A 12,918-nucleotide genomic window follows, 5' to 3' on the forward strand; every position below is an offset into this window, starting at 1 on the left:
CCAGTCCAGCTGAGGCTGTTGCAACAGTTATGGCTGACCACTGTAAAATACAGATGCAAAATCTCATCTTGCTCAAAGCTTTCTTGCTTACAGACACCACCCCCCCCGAAAAAAAAACCCCAAACACCCCAAACACACACGACCTCATCCCCAAAATAAAAGCAAAACCAAAACACCTCCAAGACGTCACAAGTTAACTGCAGTCTGTGAAAAGCATCCAGGCTAACCTTGGTGTGATTAAAGTTTTGGTTTTGCCTTTAATAGGAGTAAAAGGGGAGGTGTCTGATCCAGCTCTCTTGATTATGTTAGTTTTGGGGAGATATTAACTCTTAATTACAGCTTATATGTTACACTCAGAGACTTTTTTTTGTCACCTACTGTAAAAGCAGAAGTTATACAGCTAGTAACTTTTGATTTTTGCAATGTGCATCAAATGAGCAACTCTGCATGTGCAGTTGTCTACCTCTGTAGAAGTGTAATTGAAACAGATTACTTTCTATTAACATTGTGAGGAAGGTTCCTGTCCGCATTGGTGGCAGCGGCAACCATACACGTATATGTGTATATTTTATATATATTCACTGCTCTTATTTGCTGCTGCCATCATAATGGTACTCTTTACTGGGTTGCATGTGAAGATTAGCAGCTTGTAGCTGTCTTTAACTCAAGCATTAAAGGCTTTTGCTTTTAGATGGAGGGCCTGGGTTGGTCCCTGTAAGTAGCTATGTGGGATTAGCATGCTGGTACTGCCTCTGGGTTAGTGATTGACTTGGAAATAGAACTTGAAGTCTGAGATCTGTTTGCACTTCAATAGCATATGCAAAAAGTACTTGTGTTTAGTCTTCTGAGAAATTCCAGTGCTTTACACTGTTGTACATTGAGTTGATTGCTGAATAGTGATGTTGAGAAACAGTAGTACAGTGCTATGCTGCACCCCCAAACTTGTTTAAAGCTTTAAAAATTTAGCTGGAAGAAAACAAAAACGAAATTATAACTTGGGCATGGTGGTGGGCCAACATTTCTTTGAAAAATCCTGATTTCTGGTGAATGCATGTATGAAGAAATAAATGCCACAACAAAAAAAATCCCATAGAATATAACTGGCCTGTGTTGTCAGATTAATACTTGCAGGTTGTGTTCATATGCATTGTGTAGGATAACTGGGTCTTCCTGCTTCATAATTTTAGTCAGAATGTGTTCCAAGGGTGTCTGAGTATATTTGCTGCTAAGTCTTTCTCCCACTAATCGAGGTAGCTCCGATCAGTTATCCCTGGAAGATTTTAGAGCTATGAGGTCGTGGATATGAACCTGTATTTACCTGCAAACCAGGATTTGCCTGATTTGTTCTGATTTTTTTTTTTTTTTTTGACCAGCCAGCTTTGGGGATGTCTCAATATGTATGTGTTATTTCCACCAAAGCTTTATAGTTACAAGAAATATCATGTTTCTCATGTAGTATTTTTTTTTTTGTCATGGAATAAGCTGCCTGCTTCTAGCTCCTGTGAGCCACTAAATAAAAGAAATCTGCTAACCATAAATTCTTTACAGTTTTTCTTCATTTCTGCTATTTTTTTAATGCTATTTATTCATTAAGCAAGCTGAAAAAATGCTTACTAATACAGAAAAAACACAGAAGGGGAACAAAACAGGAAATGCTTGATGTGGTGTTTGTAAGCACGACTGCCACTTATTTATGCATATTCATCATAGATGTACATGTCATCTCTTTTCAGGTTCCTGAGCAGCAGCCAATTACTTTATGTAGTGGAGCTGAAGATACCAAGCATTATGAGGAGGGCAAGAAATGTGTGGAAGAATTAGCGTTGTACCTCAAACCACTCAGCAGCGCAAGAGGTAGTTCCTGCCTTGTTTCCTTTGAAAATGAAAGCTGGGAACAAATAAGATGCAAAACAAACTGTCAAAGTAACTAGTTAGTGTGTCTGAAAAATGCTTATAAACCTAGTTTAAAAACAAATTGAAACAAATTTCCTAAGCATTAAAGTTATGTTTTCATGGGACGGGGAGAGATCTAAAAGTGTTATGTCAAAAATAATACTGAGAAAAGGCTGAGGTATTAGGCTGAGGTATTTGGCTGCAGTACACTAAGTTGAGACAAACTTCGTAATTGAGTTGACCTCTGCAGGCTATGTAAAAATAGATAATTCTGCTTTTTTCCTTTTTTTTTTTTTTTTCCCCAGTTCTGCTTTGCTTTGAGCTAACTGTAGTAAGACAGCTTGTTTGTAGAGGAAGAATAAACTGAAACAAGAAAGTTACTGGATATATGAGAGAAATAAATAATACTCTGCTTATACAATATTCTATACAAGAGCTGGGTCAATCTAATTCTGATTTAGCAAAACTGCACTGGGTTCAAGAGAATGGATTTTATCTATATTATAGATGGTGGACTTGAAAAATCTGTCAGCCCAAGTAGTAGAAGTGAGCATCATAGCCATCAGGTTTTCAAAAATATTTTTTTACAAAAAAACCCCTTGTCTCAAGCTTTTCCAACTAGTACAGTGTGATAGCAGTACTGATCCGAGTAGTAGTAGTGGCCCAACGAACAGGCAGCCTGCTGCAGAACAAACTCCTTGTGATAGCCATGTCTCTAGTGAGTCACTTGTTCATTTGACCTGCTTTAAGTGGCTCCCAGCACATTTGTGAATCACAGGTTTTGAACATAATTAAACATCACCCAAACAGTTTTGAAGTCGGGTAAGTTCAATTTGGCTGGGCCAAAGAAGTGGAGATGTGAGGTATAGATAAAAAACTAAATGTCGTGCGAAAACATACGTCAAAGGCAGCAGTGATCTCTGAAGCCCATGAACAAGGGAAGGACCTGCCTTATGATCCTGCACTTGAGGAGACACCTGGGAATCATAGAATCATGGAAAAGACCTCTAAGATCATCAAGTCCAACTGTCACTCTGTATGGGAAGGGTGCAGGACAGACTTCCAACATGGGGAGAGAATTCATTAAAGGTTCCACCTTCTTAGAGAGCCAAATCACTCAATCACATGACTTAAACCTGTGGGAAAGCTGACTCCCAGGAACTGTTTGCTTTTAATGCTGAGTGAAACAAATTGACAAAAATGAACTTGTGATATGCCTCCTCTGGTGTTCTGTTTAACAAAATGGGCAGTAGGAGAACTAGGTTTGCACTTATGCAGTACAGTGGTTGAAGAAGAGGCACAAGAGGAGGAGATACGAGGTAGTTAATTTTTTTTTTTCTGCTTCATTTTGTTTTGAAAGGTGTGGGTCTTAATAGTACCACTCAGAGCGTGCTAAGTCGTCCCATGCAAAGGAAACTTGTGACATTAGTTCACTGCCAGCTAGTGGAGGAAGAAGGACGGATCAGAGCCATGCGTGCAGCACGGTCACTCGGTGAAAGAACAGTCACAGAGCTCATTCTTCAGCATCAAAATCCTCAGCAGCTCTCTTCCAACCTCTGGGCTGCAGTGAGAGCCAGAGGGTGCCAGTTCCTTGGGCCAGGTTGGTAATATCACAGTGCTACTTCTGTACTAGAAGTAATTCAGAATTGAGGAGGATTGATAACTGGATGTCAAATTGCGGGAGTGATTTTAATAGGCTGTGGCTTAATTTCTTAATAGTAGGCCTTCAGAATTAATGATATATCTGTTGGGCTGCTGTTGTGGACTTTCTCACACTTTCAGTGCTTTTGCAAGTCTTCTGTAAAATTCAGAATAATGTATGTGCTTTTGTTCCTATGATAAAATGGGAAGTAGTTTCTCACTTGCTATTCTTTGAAGAAGTAAGACCCTTCTAAAAAAAAAAAAAGATTACTAGAAGTGACTGGACTTTTAGTCTGGCTTCTTTTCCTTTTCTATAGTAATAAACATAGAAAACAGTTGTGGGTAGAGATTTGTTACATTTGGGGTGGGTCTCTTAGACACTTAGAAATTAAATTCCTTTTCATAGAATACTAAATCAGTTTTGCTTAAAAATTAGTAAGTCTTGTTACTGAAAATGTAGACTTCACTTGTTGAGGAGCAATAAATATAATGCCTTGAAATATTAAGCGAATTTCTTAAAATGGGGGTGGGGGTGGGGGAAGCTTTCCCCCACTGAAACAAATGGAGGAAGGCTACCTTTGGGATGCTAACTTTTGCACCACTGCAGGGAAGAGAGGCTTGTTCCCTAGCAAAATATGTGGTGCTACAGCACCTAATGTACTTGTGTGGGCACTAATTGCTCTTCTACCTGCATGGGAACCAGCCCTGCCCTTCCTCAGCCTGTCAGCTTTTTCTGCTGGGATAGATGTGGGACGTAGATAATACACTTTTAAAACTCTTATATTTGTAATTGAGAGATATGTAGACAGGAACAGATAAGTCTTCCTATATCTAATTCCCAAAATAGAACAGATAATAATATATATATATATATATATAAAAAAAAAAAAAGTCCTATTGCCCCAGTCACAGTCTAGGATTCTGGAAGTGTTCCTTCTCTCTCTTCTGTCCCTTCTTGCTCAGCTCCCTTTCCTGTCTGTGGGTTTGTGTGCCTTGGGGTGGGGGGTTGGTAGCTGGTCTCCAACATGTAGGGAAGCAAGAAACTGTGCAGAAATCTTTCCTGGTCTTATCTCGTCTTTTGTCTCTCTTCTTCACATTTCCTCCCCATCCAGCAATGCAAGAGGAGGCTTTAAAGCTGGTTCTACTGGCTCTGGAAGATGGATCTGCTTTGTCACGGAAGGTCTTGGTTCTCTTTGTGGTTCAGAGGCTGGAGCCGCGATTTCCTCAGGCTTCTAAAACTAGCATTGGGCATGTTGTCCAGCTGCTTTACAGAGCCTCGTGCTTCAAGGTACAAAGATGATTCTGCTCAGAGATTTCATAATATGGGAAAATATTTCTTCATATAACAAAAAGACTCCTCAATTTAGAATTAATTTTTAATACACGTTCACAACTTCTGAAAACTGTTGGTTTTCCCATCAATTTTCATTGTCCTGTAATGTGAAATGTGTCTAAAAATATGTGTAACTATAGAAAGTATTCCTCATTAGGTCCCACGTGTGTTTGGAGAGTTCTTTGTCATGATGGCAATGTAGTCTGAAATTGCAACTTTAAGCCGTAAATCTAAGTTTTGACTCTGTCTAGGTTTAATAGATGCACAGTAACAAAACCTGTATGTAAATCAGCATAACTTATCTCCTTAGAGGCTTAAAGCTGGAAAATCCCCAGTTATGTTAATTGAGTGATGGTGTGGTTAGAAACAGAAATATGAGGCTCTTGGATATCAGAGCTGTATAAAGAGAAGTTAAGCTGCTTATTGGACTTTACAGTATTTAATGGTCCATTCCCAGGTACTCAACTTAAATGTCATTCACTTTTGCTAAATGAGGAGAAAAATGCTTTGTGGTTGCTAATTGTACCCTCACACAAAATTCTGCAATACAAACAAAATACTTTGATTGGAGAAGTAAGGTGTGGATGCTGTCAAGTGGTTTAGGAAGGGTGATGCTTCCACCAGTATCTGGGTCAGAGTCTGAGTAAATTATGTTTGGTATCCATTTCACGAAGAGCATGTTAGTTTAGTAGGAACTAGTAATCACTCCATAGTATCATAGTTCCGTTTAGTTTGGGAGGAAGAACTTAGTTACTGACTGAAGATTTCACTTGCCTTGGACTTTACGTCATCTCTGGCTTTATCCTGCTTAATTGCATTTGGCTTGTTTCTCCCCACTAGGTGACAAAGCGAGATGAGGATTCCTCCCTGATGCAACTGAAGGAGGAATTTCGGACTTACGAAGCTCTCAGAAGGGAACACGATTCCCAGATAGTTCAAATTGCTATGGAAGCAGGTTTACGCATTGCACCGGATCAGTGGTCCTCGCTGTTATATGGAGACCAATCTCACAAATCCCACATGCAGTCTATTATTGACAAGGTAAAGCCATCTAAAATCAGCCCAGTCTATCTTGTTTGCAACTGTAGTAGATTAAATGCTTGTAACGTGAATTTACAAATTGTGCCTGTGTGTACTAACCCATTAATCATTTGCCCTGTTATTTCAAAACCAGTTACGGCCTAAATAATTAGAATATATATTTGTAACCTGATGAATCTCACTCCCTCTGCCATCCTACCATCTCTTTCTACTTTACCTTTTTCTGCAGAGGGGAAACCACAAAGGTTAGCTGCACAGCTGGGCTGTGTCCTTTCTGAACAGCTGATAACTGCCAATGTAGTAACAGGTTAATGCTTTGTGTTTCCAGGCAGGAAGCTAGTGCAGAAGTTGAAGAAAATCAGTCCCCTAGTCTCTACCTGAAGTAAGAGAGAGAGACGGAAGCACATTTCTTAAATAAAATGACTTGGCCTCTGGAAATGCCCAGATCTCTTTTTGTTTAGAGGGGACATAGGATAGCTGGGCTTTTAAATTAGGGGACTCAAGTGCCTAAATCAGGTGGGAAGAGCTGAACCCTGTTGAATGGTTACAAAAGCTGTGAAGCCTTTGCTGTGGCTGCCATGCAGGAGGATTAGCTTCAAGATCGGTCTGCTGTGTATTTATGCCTTTGCCCACCTTTTCAGGTGTCCTGCCAGACCTCTCCTGAAGGATCTAGGTAGAATTAAAGGATTTAAGAGTGAAATTGGGTGATGTTAGTAAATGGAACGTTGCTGACTATCTTTGTCATTCAACCATCTCACTCTTGATTGTCTGCTGTACTCAGTGTAAAGCAGCATGCAAGCCAGTTAGTTTGGGGATTGGAGATATTGGACTCTTCAGAAATCTAAATTAAACGGTTCTTAATATTCTATATTTTTTTCTGGGTGCCAGCACAACACAGAAAAGAAATAAGTTGCTAGAAATGATACCAGCCTTTGTTTTGTCTATTTAGAGCTGTATTTTAACCTGCGATGTCAAATAATTGTGCATTCTTTATGCCACAGAAGGAATTTAATAGAAGGCACTGACTGAAATGGGCTTGTGCAAAAACCATTTTACTCCAGTTTTGGAAGACAGCTCTTGTGAGCTTGGTGCAGCCTTCAGAAACCGTGAGGATTGCTTTGCCTGTAGGAAGTTAATTATTATAACTTTTTTAAGTTGCAGACCCCAGCCTCGTTTGCACAGAGTGTTCAGGAACTAACTATTGCTCTTCAGAGGACTGGAGATCCAGCCAACCTGAATCGTCTTCGACCTCACCTAGAGCTCCTGGCAAATATTGATCCCAGTCCAGGTAAGTCTAGATGCTTTATAAAAAAACCCTTTAACTTACAGTTTAGCAAGAGGAGCTTCACACTGTTGAAGGTTTGAAAGCTGTTCATCAAGTGGAGGGAAACATCCTCTAACTCATAACTTTAAGATTCTTGAGTAGTATTCATATCCAGCCTAGGATCAGCAGTAATCACGGTGAGGAACTGAACTATTCTGAGGCTAAAATAGATTCAAAAGTATAGCAGGAATAATTTCACCAGCTCTCTGAAGAGAGCTTCCTTGTTTGACAGCACTGGGTGAGCATGGATGAGGATGTTGAATATGTACAATCCTGTGAGGTTACATGGTGTGTACTTGATATTGGGCAATGGTAACCAGGGGGAGTGGCAGCAGTCTAAGCTTCCTCCTTTTCCCCTTTTTAGTACACGTGCTGCTATTTGAAAACAGATTTGCAGAGCAACAGGAATCACTGTGCTTAATACAGAACCTTAGCTGTCACTCTGAGATCTTCTCTCCAGCTCTTCACCAGAGCAAATAATTTATTTACAAATGAGGGGAAGTCTTCAAGAAAACACTTACCAGATTGAGGACTTCCATGAACTTATCTAAAAATTGTATGTCGTTGTCCTTGTTCTAGGAATCGTGAGTATTGGTTTTGATCTGAGGTCTCTAGCCTGCAGGCATTGCACTCAGAAGACTCTCTTAGAGGCAGCTTAAAATCATAAAGCATCTTCTATGTAAACAATTCTGGATTTCAAAGGAGACTTTTGATAAATTGCATAGACAGAAACTGGGCAAAAATCAGTTTAGAGAAGACAGATTTGTTATCCTAGAAACTTAGTATTTTTGTTGTTAATATGTAATTCCGCAAAGGTGTAAAAGAGTCTGGGAAGGAGAGGTTAGTTGAAAAGAATGTAACTGGGAAATAAAATCTAAGCTGGTGACAAAGGAGAGAAAGATAGAAATTATTGAAAAGATCAACAGCACTGTGAGTATGGACTGTCTGAGGGAGAAGGGAAGGGACAGAACAGAGTGCTGAAGTTTTAGTTTGTACCTGTGAGTATTTGTAAAATCAATATTACTGTCAAAATAGTGTGAAGGCCTAAACTGTGACTTGAGGAGATGAAAAGTTGTAGTTCTTAGTTTCTGTTTGTTTTAAACATATAAACTTACCTTTCAAATGAGGACCAGTTGTACTTTACAGTTAAAGGAGATGTAGTGCTTTCTTCCCAACTATTTCATATTGTAGCAAGTCAGGGACAAAACTGCGTGTGTACTGCAAATTTGTTAGCCAAAGACTGATATGGAAAGTGGAATCACTAATAGCCTCCCCCAGCTTCAGTAGGTGAGTCTGATCTTGATGTTTCCCTTCCGTGCTGTTGAGTTGGTTCCCTGCTTGAAGTTCCTCTGGGAGAATTTAGTCCTTGTGAGCAGGATAGAATGTAATTGTGCTGAAGATCTTGAAAGGCGCTTAGTGAAGCACTTTGAGGCCCTGTGTTCTGCAGCAGTGTAGGCACGTGGTGGGAGTGTCATCTGCTGGAACAGATTAAATGATTAGAGAAGTAAATTGGCTAGAAAGAACAAGTGCCCCTATAGAATTAAGACTGTACAATTTGTTCACACTGCTGTATGTTAGATGGTGGTCTGATACATAGATTTGCCTTGTGATGATTTCCCATGTGAGAGGCATCAATTTGTGTTGCTGTTCAGTGACTCTACCTGCGTGATCTAGGCCAGTCATGATGATATTTGTACAGAATGATTTTACCTACAGGAGTCGAAATGCAAAGAGGGATTTTCAGCCTGATTTTTTTTCTTTTTTTTTTTCTTCCTATTATGTGCAGTTTGTACAATGCATTTACTCTGGGGTTCTTGTGGGATAGGAAAGTTTTGGTAAAAGGAAGCAATTTGACATGCTAACAATAGTCTTGCTGGTTCATTTGATATTTTGTGTGGCTCAATCTTGAGTCTGTAGGTAGCTTTATTCTTTGTGGTACATATCCCTGAATTAAGGTGCTGAACGCTTTTTGTCTTATGATGCACATTTCAAATAAAATCTTTCCGGTTGTCTAGTGAAGCTGTGTGATACTGCTGGTTTCTTTGTAACTGGTTTTGGAAAATTCTTCTGACTTTTTTCTTCTTATATTTTCTGTCAATACAATAGATGCTCCACCTCCGACGTGGGAACAACTGGAAAATGGACTAGTTGCTGTGAGGACTGTGGTTCATGGCTTAGTTGATTATATCCAGAATCACAGCAAGAAAGGAACAGATCAGCAACAGGTAAAAGAAATCATTTAGGAAATGCTTATCTCTAAATTTTATTGGCTATATCCAGTGGTAGAGGTTTACTAATGTCATCTGGAGAGATTAGTTTGACAAGGAGCTGATTAAAATGTCACTGCTGCATCATTTTTATCAAAAAAGAAATAAGAAAAAAAAAACCAACCCAAACCTGAAACCCCCTCAATTACCTGTTGCATTGACTTGCACAGCTCACTAGATGAAAAGAAAACAGTGTGATCCAGCTGTAAGCATAGGGAAATGAAGAAACAACCCTCCTGACTAGAGGGTGGGGAAGAGAAGCTGGGGTGCCTAGCAGTATGATCTGCAGGAATTTTCTTGGGTTTGTTTTAATGTGACACATTTCAGCCAGATGGCTCAGTGTTGATGAAATTGTTCTTACACCTGTGCTTAATGGTTTGTAAAGTTGGGAAGACTTAATATAAAGGTGCAATCCAAGTTCCTGAAACAAATTTTTTTTGTTTCAGAAATGAAATGAAGTTGCCAAATATATATGTATTAGCTTATCTCATAGTTATCTTATCACATGTTCCTTTGATCTCATTTTGTTGTGTAGCTAAGTTGATATAAATGTGAGCTGCCTGTCACACATTCCCACTCCCTCCCTTGCTTTGGCACTCATCCTCTTGGAGAGCTGGTTCGAGGAGCTGAACTAGTGGAAAGATTATCTCTGCCAAAAAAAAAAAGGGGGGGGGGGGCAAAATCAATGTGAATTATTTCTGCTGTTCTACCTTTTTGCATTCACTGGGGTGCCTAATGAGCACTGTTACCAGCAAAAGCAGTAGGAATACACAAGTGGAAATCGGGGTGGAAAAACAGTGAAGGTTTTTGTTCTGGTGAGACCATTGCCTAGGCCTGGTACATGCTGTGCTGCTTGGAAGGGAACCTAAAGCCTCCCCAGTGGGAAAGGGGACATCTGCTGAGCCTTGGGCAGAGTTTTGCTGGCTGGCAGCGGTGGCCAGCAGAGGGCTGTGCAGCTTATGTACAGCCTGCCGAAATCTTATTTTCACTGCAGTAGGAAAAAAAAATCAGTTTGCAGATGGCTTCTTACGGATTTACATCTTTTGACGGAGTTTCTCAAAGCAAGAGTTTACTTTTAAAGACCTTTTCCTTGGTGGGAACTCTGATAGGGTATTTCTGCCTCTGATTTGATTCTGCCATAAAAACTGTAGGAACTTAAATTCGTCTTTGAGACCACCTCTGGCCTTCTGTCAAAATTTATTTAGAGAAACTGGCAAATGGGCGTACATGCAGACAGCAAGATTGGAGTAAGTTGTTGTTTCTTGGGAAACTTAGAAGACAACCCGTTCCCTGCTGATCTGTGTAGGAGTAAGATTGTGTTCTGAACTATTGACAGAAATAATTATCGTTGATAGTTAAGAGATTTTTAGTCCAAAGGGGGGTAAAAGGGAACTTGATGAAATTTAACTCTCATAGAGATCAAAGGGGTATGCAAGTGCCATTTTGAGCTAACAGAAAGCAAAGGAAAGGTAACTGACTAAATTGTATTTCTTTTCAATCTGCCACAAAGCTTGATGACTATTTGGCAATTTCTGATTAAGCATGGTAGTTGTTTTTCAAACTGTATCAGTTTTGTCCACTTAACTGTTTCCTGAAACGCACAGCTGTGTTCCAATCAAGCTCCAGTAAAGGAATGTGAATAAAAATGTTTTAAAACCCTGGTAGTGACTTAGTTGTCAAAATATCTACTCTCAAATCTATTAGTTTTGTTGAAGAACAAAACGCAAATACAGCTCCAGTCATTTATTTCACATTAGGTACTTCTGAAACATGAAAATGAAGGAATTGCCAACAGTCAAATACAGGCCTTTAATAAGAGGATGCGTTCAGCTCTTGGTTGAGTGCACTTATATTCAGGTATCTCACCTTGTTTCTTTAACCTTGTCAGCCTCCTCAGCACAGCAAGTACAAGACATACATGTGCCGAGACATGAAGCAGAGAGGAGGATGCCCCCGGGGCGCCAGCTGCACCTTTGCACATTCTCAGGAGGAGCTAGAAAAGTAAGTGTTAGCTCTTAGGAAACAGAGATTGGACTGATTTCTACCATCTTATCCGTGAGAGTTATTTATCGTATCTAGGAATGAGGAGAGGAGGCATAACTTGTCTGTTACGTTAGCAAGAAATAACGTGAAGAACTTGTAACAGTCATCTCTCTTATTTAAGAACAAACAGTTCCAAAACTTAGGATGGTTTGCTTTGTTCAGCAGTAATGCAGCTCTGAAAGTTTGAAGCTTACACAAGCATTATTTGAGAATTTGGAGGTGGGCTGTTGTTCTTATTTCTTGTGACTAAACATACTGTTTGATTGCATCCATTATGGTCATTTATTTGTGTGTATTTCTCATCTTGCCTTTATGTTCAGGTGTGAGAAGTAGGTTCACTGGCAGTTTTCCAGATGTAGGGGTTCTCTTGTTCTTCTGTGCTGCTAGGGCTATCCAGAGAGCTAAAACTGATCATCACAAGTTTTCTTTCTGCACCAGTTATTCTTCGAAACTTTTTGACAGATTGCCCATGCAGTAACTTAAAAGTGGTTAAAGCTATTGTTGAAGAGTTAAAAATAGTGGCTGTATGAAGTCTGCAGTAAATAAGCTACATTCGTTATGTATGTAGAGGAGGCACCCAGTTGTCCAAGAGCAAGTTGCTGCTGTTCTGAAGGTTAATTATTTTTTTCAAGTAAAATGGATTATTTAACAGTTAAATAAATGCAGCATATTTTATGCAGCATATATAACTTGGTTTTGGGGCTAAAATAATTCATGTCTTTGAAAGAAAAGGTGCTTGGGTTTTTTTAATCAGCAGAAAACTCCAAAGATTTGGAAATAGTATGCAGTCTGTCTTTTTTTTTTCCTCCTTAATCTAAAACTCATTAATATGAGCAATTTAACGCAAAAAAGCATTACTGTGGCAGTTCATTGGCTGTATAGTTAGCAGTGCATAGGCAAAACAGGAAGAAAAAAAGCAGAGCACGTGGTGTTAGAATGACAAAGGCAGTTATTCAAATGAACAGAGAATAGGACTTTGATACTTGTGTTCTGCAGAAACAGTTGGAGTTTTTCCCTGTTTGTCATGGTGTTAAGAAAATGGGGATTGGTAGTGCTGATTTGGATGATTAACAAAGGTGGTGTGCCGCAGAACTAGTTGTATGTATCAAGAAGGACTGTTTGTCAGCTTTGCAGGTGGAAGAGGCCTGTTTTATCCAGACTGGCTTGTATGCTGTAGTAGTAATGTTGTCGTGGGGTGAAGTGAATGCTTGTTTTGTTGCAGGTTGCAGCAGTTTCTTTAGATGGTTGGGGAACTTTTGAGTTCTCATTCTTCCTTGAACCTTTTTTCTTTGCTTAATTCCTTTGAGTAGATATTGCATTAGTGTTCCTCCTTTTTAAAAGTGTTTTATATGAATAATATGCATTGCTGTTGCTAT

General features: G+C 39.5%; 1 protein-coding gene across 20 annotated transcripts in view; it reads left to right on the forward strand.

Annotated features, from left to right (window-relative positions):
• The window catches only part of RC3H1 (ring finger and CCCH-type domains 1), a 75,177-nt gene that overhangs the window by 28,978 nt on the left and 33,281 nt on the right, over positions 1-12,918 (forward strand). For 13 of the 20 annotated variants that reach the window (XM_075760513.1, XM_075760498.1, XM_075760496.1 and 10 more), the window contains 7 exons: positions 1,734-1,857; positions 3,254-3,493; positions 4,647-4,822; positions 5,708-5,908; positions 7,064-7,196; positions 9,339-9,457; positions 11,388-11,500. In XM_075760513.1, coding sequence (XP_075616628.1) covers positions 1,734-1,857; positions 3,254-3,493; positions 4,647-4,822; positions 5,708-5,908; positions 7,064-7,196; positions 9,339-9,457; positions 11,388-11,500 — 1,106 coding nt within the window. The remainder of the gene's footprint in view (positions 1-1,733; positions 1,858-3,253; positions 3,494-4,646; positions 4,823-5,707; positions 5,909-7,063; positions 7,197-9,338; positions 9,458-11,387; positions 11,501-12,918) is intronic. The other 7 variants (XM_075760516.1, XM_075760501.1, XM_075760504.1 and 4 more) reach the window with 1 other exon arrangement.

This window comes from Balearica regulorum, chromosome 8 (assembly GCF_011004875.1).
Source record: "Balearica regulorum gibbericeps isolate bBalReg1 chromosome 8, bBalReg1.pri, whole genome shotgun sequence".
NCBI lineage: Eukaryota > Metazoa > Chordata > Aves > Gruiformes > Gruidae > Balearica > Balearica regulorum.